This window comes from Crassostrea angulata, chromosome 7 (assembly GCF_025612915.1).
Source record: "Crassostrea angulata isolate pt1a10 chromosome 7, ASM2561291v2, whole genome shotgun sequence".
Taxonomy (NCBI): Eukaryota; Metazoa; Mollusca; class Bivalvia; order Ostreida; family Ostreidae; genus Magallana; species Magallana angulata.
Genome location: NC_069117.1, coordinates 8,073,750 through 8,087,374, shown reverse-complemented (window position 1 = coordinate 8,087,374; position 13,625 = coordinate 8,073,750). Strand labels below are relative to the sequence as shown.

General features: G+C 34.0%; 1 protein-coding gene across 1 annotated transcript in view; it reads left to right on the top strand.

Moving 5' to 3' along the window:
- LOC128191199 (probable phospholipid-transporting ATPase IA) overlaps positions 1-13,625 on the top strand; it is a 32,084-nt gene that overhangs the window by 4,361 nt on the left and 14,098 nt on the right. The window contains exons 3-12 of the mRNA XM_052863283.1: positions 5,577-5,697; positions 7,681-7,780; positions 7,994-8,092; positions 8,178-8,223; positions 9,425-9,539; positions 9,678-9,747; positions 9,928-10,055; positions 10,326-10,396; positions 12,292-12,389; positions 12,488-12,596. Of these exons, the coding sequence (XP_052719243.1) occupies positions 5,577-5,697; positions 7,681-7,780; positions 7,994-8,092; positions 8,178-8,223; positions 9,425-9,539; positions 9,678-9,747; positions 9,928-10,055; positions 10,326-10,396; positions 12,292-12,389; positions 12,488-12,596 (957 nt within the window). The remainder of the gene's footprint in view (positions 1-5,576; positions 5,698-7,680; positions 7,781-7,993; positions 8,093-8,177; positions 8,224-9,424; positions 9,540-9,677; positions 9,748-9,927; positions 10,056-10,325; positions 10,397-12,291; positions 12,390-12,487; positions 12,597-13,625) is intronic.

Here is a 13,625-nt window from a genome sequence, read left to right as displayed (position 1 = left end):
TACCAAGTTTCTAAACACCATCTTTTTCCTTTCATATCTCATCCATATAATTCTCTCTGTGGTCACTGTTTTCTATTAGTCTAGAATCAAGACAGCTGATGCTGGCCAGCTCCTTGAAATAATTACATCCTTAGACCTCTAATATTACTTATTTATTTTACAAAGCATCTCAAATTTCAATTTTATAACTCTGGGTAACCCCAGTATGAAACGTCTACTGGTAAACATAAATCCTATACATTCTCAGTATATTAGTAGCCTTGTTCTTTAGTTTGGACAATGGTGAGACTTGGTCATGTAGACATGTAAGAGATGCACCATGCAAAGGACTATAGGAAGAGTCCTACCTGCCACAGACTCACACAGACTGCGGTATTGATCCCAGATATTAAGCACAGAATTTGTGGTGCCAATTATCTGTAGTTATTGATCTGCAGGGCCAATGTTGAGGCTGTTATTGACACACTCAGTAAAAAAGCTTTATCTTTTTATGGAAAGCCCTCCCATCCATTTGAATATTATAATAAAAGAATCTTGTTTTCTTTTTTCAAGTTGTAAATAAAACATGCTACAGCATGATCATTAATTGATTTTCCTGAGTTATTGGCTCTTTATGAAAGTGAATGTTGTCAGCAGCCCAGGATAGATCCGACATCAAGGAATGCGTGATATTGTATTCCATATGGACAGAAAATATGGCCATTTTCAGTCCTATGAGGTAGTTGTAGAGAAGAGAACATCTACTCAGCAATCAAACTATTTCACTTGACCAACAGAGATGAAGTCTGATTGTGGCAAAAAAGTAGTCTCGATGTTTTATGGAGTTTTGTTGTTGACTCTGGGAAAGCGGGTTCTATTAACTGCAAGATATCAACTGGATGATTAAGAAATTGAGCTTTGATGGTCACTTCTTTCTGTGGAATTGTGTATCACAAAGTTAAATGTGAATTTTGAGTTGCCAATGATAGATGTATCAGGAATTCAATAGGACTGTGGTTATATATAGTTCTTTTTGGAATGGATGATCTTTAACATTACAATTTGGAGGAGCATTGAAAGAGTATCTGCCTCCGTTGTTCATAATGACTTCAGTAGATCTCCGTCTCCAAGGAATATTTCGACGTAAGCTAACATATATAAATGCAAAGATCATTTAACTTATTTAGGCTATAATAGGATAAAGAAATATTACCGTAGTTAGTTAGAACCATTTTAACAAGAGCTTGGACTTTGGGTAGTTGTGTCAAACGGCAAAGTGACGTAGACCTGTCTATTTCATTGTTGGCCACTTAGCCATGGCTCTTTGAAATCAACAAGATTTATCTGGATTTTGAGGTAAGAGTTCGCAATTGATGCATATTTGCCTGAAACCAGCATCATATTTAACTTGTTTCAAAGCAAGAAATAGATAGTTACGTCCTACTGAAAGTCCAAGGCCTTGTTATCGCGTAAAATGGTTCTAAGGGCATTTTTGTAAGATTGTATAGTATGCTGAGCAAACCCATCTCCATCTGTTCACACATCATGTCTCTTATGTACAACCCCAATTTAGTTTTCTACAATGCAAAAACATTGACATTTGTTGGAAATAGATTTTTCTTTTATATAAATAAATCTGTGTAACGATTGATAACTGTGGTACTGAGACTTGAAATTCTCTCAGTATAGAGATCTAGGGAGTAGGAATTTGAACTGTATATGCACTGCTGGCCTAATGCTTGGAATTTATTGATTCACGGGAATGAGATAGCGAGAAGGAGAGTGTACAGCCACTACAATCATACAGCCATTACGGTATAATCAAGTGGGTTTGGAGCTGAGAGGTAGCCCTTGTGATGACAAACCACTTGTCTTTGAACATGAAAAGAAATTAATCAAAACATTGGTTTGTCCTATTGTACTGAAGATTAGTAGTTTCAGTAATATTTTAGGCAACTTACGTGCATGATACAGAGATTTAAACTCATAGGTACTAATTAAGAAATATGAAGAATTATGATGACAAAGTCCTGGTTTGTTAATTTCCTTGTTTTTTTCTGTAGCCATTCTGCCAACAACTGTTTAATGTTTTGTTCTTTACAGGTTTCTGACCAAACTATAGTGCGGTCTATCAGTGCAAGATTTGTAGTTATCATAATGAGCACCCATCTTTGTACTGGATAGTTGACAATGATCAGATAACTCTTTGTGACAAGAGATGCAGCTATATATATTCAATATTAGATAAGAGTATGTTTCTTGCTAACATTTAACGGTACTTAACAGTGCATGACTTTACCATTTGAGTTATAAAATGTATAAAAACAAATGAAGTCACCAAGAAGTCTACCCTTTTTAGCTCACCTGAGCCAAAGGCTCAAGTGAGCTTTTCTGATCACAATTTGTCCGTTGTCTGTCGTCGTTGTCGTTGTCGTCGGCGTCGGCGTTGTAAACTTTTCACATTTTCATCTTCTTCTCAAGAACCACTGGGCAGATTTCAACCAAATTTGGCACAAAGCACCATTAGGTGAAGGGGATTCAAGTTTTTTCAAATGAAGGGCCATGCCCTCTTTAAAGGGGAGATAATTGAGAATTTTTGAAAATTTGTTGGTATTTTTCAAAAATCTTCTTCTCAAAAACTATTCGGCCTGAAAAGCTCAAACTTGTGTGGAGGCATCCTCAGGTAGTGTAGATTCAAGTTTGTTCAAATCATGGTCCCCAGGGGTAGGGAGGGGCCACAATGGGGGGATCAAGTTTTACATAGAAATATATAGACAAATTCCTTAAAAATCTTCTTCTAAAAAACTATCAGGCCAGAAAAGCTCAAATAAAAATGGGAGCCTCCTCAGATAGTGTAGATTCAAGTTTGCTCAAATCATGGTCCCCGGGGGTAGGGTGGGGCCACAATGGGGGGATCAAGTTTTACATAGGAATATATATAGAAAATCTTTTAAAATCTTCTTCTAAAAAATTATTAGGCCAGAAAAGCTCAAATAAAAGTGGAAGCTTCCTCAGGTAGTGTAGATTCAAGTTTGTTCAAATCATGGTCTCCGGGGCTAGGGTGGGGCCACAATTAGGGGATCAAGTTTTACTTAGAAATATATAGACAAAATCTTTAAAAATCTTCTTCTCAAAAACTATCAGGCCAGAGAAGCTCAAATTAAAATGGAAGCATCCTCAGGTAGTGTAGATTCAAGTTTGTTCAAATTATGGTCCCCGGGGGTAGGGTGGGGCCACAAGAGGGGGGTCATGTTTTACATAGGAATATATCGAAAAAAAATTTAAAAATCTTCTTCTCAAAAACTATAAGGTCAGAAAAGCTTAAATTTGAGTGGAAGCATCCTCAGATAGTGTAGATTCAAGTTTGTTCAAATCATGGTCCCCAGGGGTAGGGTGGGGCCACAATTAGGGGATCAAGTTTTACATAGAAATATAAAGACAAAATCTTTAAAAATCTTCTTCTCAAAAACTATCAGGCCAGAAAAGCTCAAATTAAAATGGAAGCATCCTCAGGTAATGTAGATTCAAGTTTGTTCAAATTATGGTCCCCGGGGGTAGGGTGGGGCCACAAGAGGGGGGTCATGTTTTACATAGGAATATATCGAAATTTTTTAAAAAAAATCTTCTTCTCAAAACTATAAGGCCAGAAAAGCTTAAATTTGAGTGGAAGCATCCTCAGATAGTGTAGATTCAAGTTTGTTCAAATCATGGTCCCCAGGGGTAGGGTGGGGCCACAATTAGGGGATAAATTTTTATACAGGAATATATAGAGAAAATCTTTTAAAAAAATTTCTTTCTTCTTCTCAAAACTATAAGGCCAGGAAAGCCCAAATTTAAGTGGAAGCATCCCAAGATCGTAAAGATTCAAGTTTGTTTAAATAATAGTCATGGGGTATGGTGAGGCCACAATGGGGGATGAATATTTACATAGGAATATATAGAGAAAATCTTTAATATCTTCTTTTTAAAGACTATTTGGCCAGAAAAGCCTAAACTTGTGTAGAGGCATCCTCGGATAGTGTAAATTCAAGTTTGCAAAATCACAGTCCCTAGTGATAGGGCTGGGCCGTGATGGCGGTTTGAATTTTTACATAGGAATATATAGAGAAAAATCTTTAAAAATATTCTGGGAAAGTTTTCGGTCCAAAACTCAGTACTTAGTGTGAAAGCACAGGTTATGCAGATTTAAGTTTGATGAAACCATGATTCCCTAGAGAAAAGGGGGGCCACGAAATGGAGGGGGGGGGTAAATTGGAATAGAGAAAAATCTTCTTACAGGTACAACAACAAAAGGGGCTTGGTATTTACCCCAAAAAAGGGGTGGATAAAAATTGGCAGATTTTCTATTCTTTTTAGCAAGATTTACTGTACTTAGTTGTCAAGATATTTTGATACTGTAATGCTAATTTGATCAGAATTAAGGCAATTGTTGCTCAGGTGAGCAATGTGGCCCCTGGGCCTCTTGTTTAAGGTAGACATACAATTTAGAATGTGATGTCAATTTATGTAGATCATAGGGTCCATTGATGTTACTGTCAAGTATGTGAATGGGCTGCATTTCTACTTATTTACCCCTTACATTTAAACACTAGTCTTTTGTCATATGACAGTTTTGGACAGCACTCGTGCATTGCATTGACCTTGATACAGTACATCAGGTGACATTTGTTGATAAATAACAGACCACCAGAGAGAGAGAGAGAGAGAGAGAGAGAGAGAGAGATAATCCAGTGGTAATTGTAGTACATGTAGTCCTTATGGCAAGAATAATCTTAAGTAAATAGTATTTTTCCTCTTTTAGCTTTATTCATTATAAAAAGGATTTTTTTCATATACACCTGTGTTATATTACGTAGTAGATTCAAAACACATTTAATAGGACAATTAAAGAGTCAAACTACCACTATTTTTACTACCTTTTTTATGTACCCAGATCTTAATTTTAACCTTTTTCCACTGGTAATTACTGTGGTTTCATTAATTTTCGTGGGTATCAATGTTCGTGGATTTAATGAAAACCATAGTTTCAAGGATACGTAATTTCGTGGCCAATGATACTATCAATACAAAATGTTAGTTGAAATTGAACTTCAACAAACATTGCATTTCGTGGATCAACTTAACAACGAAATCCACGAAAATTGGTATTCAACGAATATTGATGAAACCACAGTATATTTTCTTTTGTAAACAATTGTCTCATTAGTAGATCTAAGTAATCAAAAGAGATTAAAAAACTTAAGGGATTTCAGAAAGTGTATATTAGTAAGTAAATAACTTGAGAATCACATGAACTACCATGAGTGTACTTATAATCAAATCTAAACTGTGTTTTTCCAATCTACTGATACTTGCGATTTTTACATGTGTGTCAAGTATTTCAAGAAAGTACTTGCTATAACAGCTGTATTTTAACCCTACTTTTGATATGCAATTGTAGAAATGAGAAAGATTTTGTTTCATAGAATCCTAACAAATTGACCTGCATTAAATGTATCAAGGAAAACAACTACATATTTTTATACCCCCTCCCCTTCCCTCCCACTAAATGTTCTAGTATTTTTCCCAAGGTACCTTTTTTGTGTTTTTGTTTGTAGAATACCATGCAATGCATGATGGACTTGGCTCTGAGACCACAGAGGAGGTGGAACCCCAGAAACAGCGAGTGATCTATGTCAACGCTCCACAGCCTGTCAAGTACTGCTACAACAAGATCAGGTATAGTACTTTATACATATATACAAATCTGGTAGACTCATGCATATACAGAAGTACAGTAAACCAAAACCAGAGGGTGCATACAAAATCTGGTGCACTTATTTATACATTTATATACAAGATGTACAGTACAATGTGTACCACAGATATACAAAATCAGGTACAGTCAATTATAGTTACAGCTTACTCCACTTATATTGAAATCGCTTATTTTGAAATTCCGCTTATTTTGAAATAGAAATAAATCCCCAGTTTTTGCCTCTCATATTCTATGCATTGATTTAACGGATATAATGAAATCGGCTATTTTGAAATATCGCTTATATTGAAGCCACTGATCGGTCCCTATAAGTGATAATTAGTTGTTTTCATAACGGTTATATTGAAGTACTCCCTGGCGACTGTCGTCACAGTTGGTGACAGTAATTATGCCAGACTGACCGGTTGATAAACAAAGGTGTGAATTAAGTTCTCATCATGTGTGTTTTTATGCTTCTATTAAAAGTAAAATTTATTCACTGTTGAATTTTTTGTTTTTACGTATACGGATGTATTGAGGCTAGATGTAATATGAAAACTCCACGGAAAAGAAATACCTTATCTCCGGACACTAAATACCAACTAGTTATGGCTATTGATAAAAGGACAAAGCCTAAATTCGAAATAGCTAAGGTTTTGAAATTATTGCGAGTACACTTACGATGATATACAAGCAGCGTTCAGCAATATTTGAATCGTTTGATTCTGGTGATTTTTCTCTAAAATGTAAAAGAATGCGATCGGAGATTATGATGAGGTTTAAGATAGTAGCAAAGTGAAACTTAAAAACTTTCGGATGTAATTTTAATAAAACTTTCAAGGACTAATATTCCCTGTAATCTGTTCACTGTAATAGATAAATGATGACCAAATAATTTGTTCGGGTTTGGTTTTCTATGCTTACATTGGGATTGAACTTTCAAAAATGGCGGCTTCACGTCAGTCAATTTTGCTTATATTGAAATACGGATATATTGAAATAATTTGCATGGTCCCCTGAATTTCAATATATCCGGAGTAGGCTGTATATACAATATGTACAGTACAAAATGAATAGGGGTACACGAAACAAGGTACAGTCAATTAATATACAATGCATCAAGCAACAGAGATATGTACACAAAAAGAGTACATTTATTCATACAGATGCAGATACAAGATGTACAATACAACATTAACCAGGGGTATACTTAAAATCAGGTACACTTATTTATAGAGATACAAGATGTACAATACAACATTAACCAGGGGTATACTTAAAATCAGGTACACTTATTTATAGAGATACAAGATGTACAATACAACGTGTGGCAAGGGGTGTAAAATCAAGTACAATAAATTATACATTTATAAGATGCACAGTACAACATGTACCAGGGGTCTACATAAATCACAAATTCAGTTTTGCTCATTTATTCAGATCAATATACTTGATGTACAGTACAACATGCATCACTGGTGTACACTTACACAGGTTCAGTACAACATGCATCAATGGTGTACACTTACACAGGTTCAGTACAACATGCATCACTGGTGTACACTTACACAGGTTCAGTACAACATGCATCACTGGTGTACACTTACACAGGTTCAGTACAACATGCATCACTGGTGTACACTTACACAGGTTCAGTACAACATGCATCACTGGTGTACACTTACACAGGTTCAGTACAACATGCATCACTGGTGTACACTTACACAGGTTCAGTACAACATGCATCACTGGTGTACACTTACACAGGTTCAGTACAACATGCATCACTGGTGTATACTTACACAGGTTCAGTACAACATGCATCACTGGTATACACTTACACAGGTTCAGTCACATGTGCAAAATACATTTAGATTTTAGAATGTATTGGAGTGTGTTATATTTGTTATAGATAGTGTTGATTTTGTATATCTCAAAGTCTAAATGGATGTTTCTCTTTACAGCACAGCCAAATATAGCTTTCTGACATTTCTCCCAAAGTTCCTGTTTGAACAATTTAGGAAATATGCCAACATCTTCTTCCTTTTCATCTCATTATTACAGGTAAAAATAACTTGGGAAATTCAATATTGCTTATTAAATAATTTTTTGAAAACCTCTGCAGAATTTAGATACTACAGAAAATGAACCAGTAGATGTAGATCCTTTTTTTTTTAAGCTTAAAGAATTGACGACTACTAGCATTGACAATTGTATCAATTTTATATCTGTTAATTAAGTTGGTGTTTGATGAGACTTTTCCCCCTGAATTTGCAGCAAATCCCCACTGTGTCCCCCACTGGTCGGTACACTACAGCGGTCCCCCTACTGCTTATACTCAGTATCTCAGCCCTCAAAGAAATCATTGAAGACTTTGTAAGTACACCAAGTGGTTAATGACAGAATTCTTCATATTCATTCAGAATTCCTGGCTCTACTTTTTTTTTTATCTGTTGTACAGAAACGACACAGACAGGATGATGAAGTTAATAACAGGGAAGTATTAGGTAAGATTCTGTGAAAATCAGCATTATTTCCTTCTACTCCTAAGGACAAAGATATCCTGTAAGAATTGACCTCAAGCTGTCTAATGCCTGGTTTTTAATGAAAATTTTATGTGAAAGAGTGTGAGATACATCACAGAAAACTTCAGTAAATTAAATTACCATTGATTTGTAATTGTCATGTAAGCATCAGTAACATTTTTATGGTTTTACTTCCATTGCATACCACTTATTATCATAATGAGTATATAATAATAATAATAATAATAATAGTTTATTTCCAATTTTGGGCCCAGAGGGCATACAAGATTACAGATATTAGATAGAAATGCCTAAATAATAGATTCAACATATAAAAATAGTCCATACACATACATGAACTTGTAACAGCCGGGCAAATGTACATCAGTATGTCAAAACATATGAACAGTGTGCATATAATATATAGTGATAAAGGTAATTTATACAAATATAAAGATAGTATCATGATTTGTATAAGTAATTCACTGGTCATTTAGATCTCAAAGTATTCTGCCTTTTTTGAAAGCATTGATCAGAAATTCACTTAACTTTGTAATTATTATTTTGTCTTCATTCGACATTAACCAGATAAATTTGTCTTTCTTTGTTAAAAGTATAAAGTTTTTGTTGAGTATTGAGACATAATGGAAAAATGAATTTCTTTCTTCTTTATATAATAGACATTCAGTAAGAAAGTGACTTTCATCTTCTACACAATTTTCGTTACATAATAAACATGTCCTTTTGTTTCTTTCTAAAGGAATTCTTTGACCAGTATTATTTTTTGTAAATTCATATCTACCTCTTTCAACTCGTAAGTCATGTGCACTTATTCTGAATCTACAAAGTATTTTTCTTAAATTATGAGAATGGATAAACATATATGATTCCATTGTAAAATTTTCTTTATATAAAAAATAAGTATCAAGTTTTCCAGAGTTTAGGCCCTCTTCACGTTTTAATGCCCAGTAATTTAAAAAGTGTTTTCTTAAAATTTTCTTAACTTGTTGTTTAAAACATGTGGTTTTGTACTTTTTACATATAGAGAGTGAAATATTAATTTTCTTACTAAAATAGACTAAGCTTTTGTACCAAGAGTTAACATTGGATAGACTGAGATTAATAGTTTCTTTATACGCATGGTGAAGCAGGGAAGATTCTTCACATAGTATATTCCTTGTAGTTTTACGCAATGGAATTTGGACAAAAGTCCGTTGGTTGGATGTCCTTGTGGGTGACCTTGTCAAGGTCATCAGTGGCCAGTTCTTCCCAGCTGACATGATTTTGTTGTCATCAAGGTACAGTACTATGCATTCAGTTTCATTAGCTTTCTGTGGTAATGGCCTGATTTAACATATGGGCAACTTGAGTAATCATTGTTAATTTGTTATACTTGATTGCATACAAAATAAATGGTTGCCTTAATATCTTTACAGTGAACCACAGGCTATGTGCTACATAGAAACCTCAAATTTGGATGGAGAGACAAATCTCAAGATAAGACAGGTAATGAATACTACATGTTTCTATAGTAGTTGTAAGTCATCATGGAAGAGAGTAGACAGTAAAGTATTTTGTTGCTTTGTCTATCAGATAACAGTTTCTGTCAGCCTAGCACGCAGGCTGGTTGTCATAGCTGTAAGTGATGAATTCTGTAGTACACCTATGAACTTTTCTGTCATGCAGGGTCTCCCTCAGACCTCCAAACTTCTCACCCATGAAGATCTGCTGGAGTTGACAGGGACGGTGGAGTGTGAATTACCCAACAGGCATCTGTACGACTTTGTGGGGAACATACGTCCCTCGGGGAGAATGTAAGTCTATCAATGGCCTAGTTCAAATATCAATCTTGTAAAGAAATTAGACAAAATATGGTTGATTGATTTATATACAGTGAGTAGAATATAGCACATGTTTTATTTGTTTAATTCTGAGCTATTGTATACATATGATATATATACCGGTATATATATCTGCTACAGTCTTTTATATAATATTTGATCTTTCCTTATATATATTCCCTTTATTCATGAGTTATCCTTTCAATGTGATACATGTACATTGTATTGTTTTATCTTTTACAGGGCCATCCCCCTGGGTCCAGATCAACTTCTGCTGAGAGGAGCCATGCTTAGGAATACTAAGTGGATATTTGGTGAGATCCTCTTTTCCACATTCAAAAAAATATTTTCCCATATTCATAATAATTAGATGTCAGGGTAGCTTAAAATTTCTCACATCCCATGCATCCTTATTTATATGGACTATTCATTAGACCTTGCTAAAGAAGGATGTTGTATACTGTAGATTCCTAATTACATGCGAGGAATAAAAATCCGTGCAAAATCGCGAGAAGCACATCTCGTGAATTTTAAAATGACGCTTTTATTTTTCGAACATATGTAAACTACATAAATCTATGATAAAAATTTGGCATTCACGATTTTATGCTCTCGTGATTTAATGGAAAATGGTTATATTGCGTAAAATAAGGAATCTACAGTAGTACCTTGACTTCAAAAAAGTGCAAGCAATAAGATTTGAACCCAAATCATAGAAATGCTGGTCATAAGCCCACAGCCATATGCTTTTCAGATCTTCTTTATAAATGATTATTATACCCCCGCAAACGAAGTTTAGGGGGGTATATTGGTTTCACCCTGTCCGTCTGTCCGTCCGTCCGTCTGTCTGTAGACGCAACTTTGTCCCCCCTATAGAATTTTTTATTACTGCATGGAACAGTTTGAAAATTTGTACATATGTTGAACACCATCTGAAGATGTGCACCTGCAATTTTTTTTAAGATCAGACAAGATTTAATGATTTTATAACAGTTTTCATTTTCCTTATTCTATATATTGTACACTAATGTTGAAAAGTAAGGGAGGTAATCCTTACAGATTTTATTAATTAATTAATAGAAAACACTCTAAAATATATTTATATAAATACATCCAGATGGAGTTTTTTGTCTTTATGTCTTAATTAATAAAAAAAAATTATTTTTTATAAGTATTCAATCAACTGACAATGCAAAGTTTTTGTTTGTCAATGATAAATTCTTAGGAGCTAATAAGAACATCAAAGACAAGTGTGGCTGAATTCATTTGTCCCAAGGGAGCCATTATCTGAGCCATGGTTCAGATGGAGCATGTGTTTAGGGGAAATTGATAATCTGTAAAATGGGTGATGGTTTTGGGGCTATTTTAAAACTGTTTCATGTAAACCAAAAGGATTATCATTATAAGGAAATGAATAATATAATTATTAATAAAGAAGTTAAACTATTTTTAGAGGTTGTTTAAATTTATATGTCAAGTAAATTGATGAAGTGACCCTATTGGGCATTAATTTAAATGAAATTCAAAATTACTGATATGATTGTAGTGTTTTGGCAATTTTAAAATTGTTTGTAATATTAAATTTTCTTTTTCTACATATTTTTACATAGTATGGTAATTATGGTAATGTTTTGGGAGTTTATTAAATTTAACAAGTTCATCAAAGAAAATCATAGTCCTATGGGATCAATTTTCTGATATGGAGTTCCATTGTGCCATAGGAGAAAGTGAGAAAAATTTGAAACAACTAATTGCATCTGTCAAGACTCTTATTAGAAAGATATTGAAAGTTTTATCAACAGAAGAGCATTGCTTGGCTACCGGTATTTCTATTCACTGCAAAGAGAGGGGTTATTGTCATTTTGTTGGTTTTTCTTTAAATCAATTAAATTTAAAAAAATATATCATCAAATACATACATTTGTAAATGTATTACTGTTATAGATATGTATTTACAGTGAAATTCTGACAATTTTGATTTTAATTTTTCTTTGTTAACTTTTTTTTTTTTTTACAATTCTAGAAAATTTTTTTTGTATGTGTTCCAAACCTTTATTATTCAATTCAATTATTTGTCCCATTTGAAATTAGCCTAGCGGGGGTATTAGTCCCATTAGGACAGTTCTAGTTTCTTCCTGAAACATCTTTTAGTAATTAAATATACAAATATGATGTACCAGTACATGTATTACTGTTTTTTTTCCTTCAGGAATTGTCATCTACACTGGTCATGACAGTAAACTAATGTTGAATTCCACATCAGCACCATTAAAAAGATCACATGTAGAAAAGGTCACCAACAATCAGGTTAGAAAATACACTAGCATTTTGTTGTCTGTAAAAAAATGATTCCTGGTTTACTACTCTCAACAGTATCGGTGATTTTTGATGTCCTGTTTTGACAGATTCTGTTTCTGTTTTGTGTGCTGATCGTCCTGTCCCTGGCAAGCACCATAGCCAACAGAGTATGGACCTCATGGCACGTTGACAAGGACTGGTACCTGGCATATCAAGGTATGCTTACAATTTCTCACAATATCTCACAGCATCTCCTAAAATCTCACATCTCACAGTATCTCATATCATCTCACATATCTCACACTATCTCACAACAAATCACAACATCTCCAACAAAGGTCACTCCCTCTTCTTTGCTTACTGATATTTAGTCAAAATGTCATTCATGTAAAAATGATGTTTATATCATGGGCACAGGGGCCAAGCCCGTTTTAACATTAATTTCAATGTAACCATAAATAAAAATCTTTACTTATGGTTACATTGAAATTAAAATTAAAACGGGCTTGGCCCCTGTGATCATGTGCATACAAGTAACAGCTATCACACAATATCAAAGTTAAGAGATTAAAAGCTTAAATCAAACTGTACCAAGTCTTGTACTGTGGTTCAAATCTAACATCATTAATCTGTATACCTATTAATAGAGTAGATTTTCTTTAAATCCAAAAAATACTGTGGAATCATTAAAATTTGTGATGGCTCAATTTTTGTGGTATATGTGGGTAGCTCTCAACCATGAATTAACATCCTCAACAAAAACTAAATATGAAATATATAGCTTTCCTACTGAAACTGAAAACCGGCACATCCACAAAATAACATCCCTATGAATAAGCAAAGCACCAACAATCCACGAAATTTGGCCGTTAATGAAATTAAATGATTCCACTATATCGCTTTTTGCTTCAATTTACAAATGTTTTTGCCTGACAGATTTTAAACATACTATCACTGAGTTCTGTTTCTTATAATTGTCATAATTTTATAGAAAATTCATCGAATACTGGTAGGTGATTTGGCTGTTTTTCCATGTTGAATTTTTTAAAGGTTTATTCAACAGCTTTTATGTCTCTCTTGATGAGGAAGACAGTGTTAAGTGCATGATTTTTCATTAACACGAACTTTTACTTATCGGAATTTAAAATTACTGGTAAGCTGATTATGTTCTCTTGGGAAAACCAAACTACAGTATGGCAGCATTTCCCTGATATAGCAACTCTGATTTATTTCTTTAGCTTATGA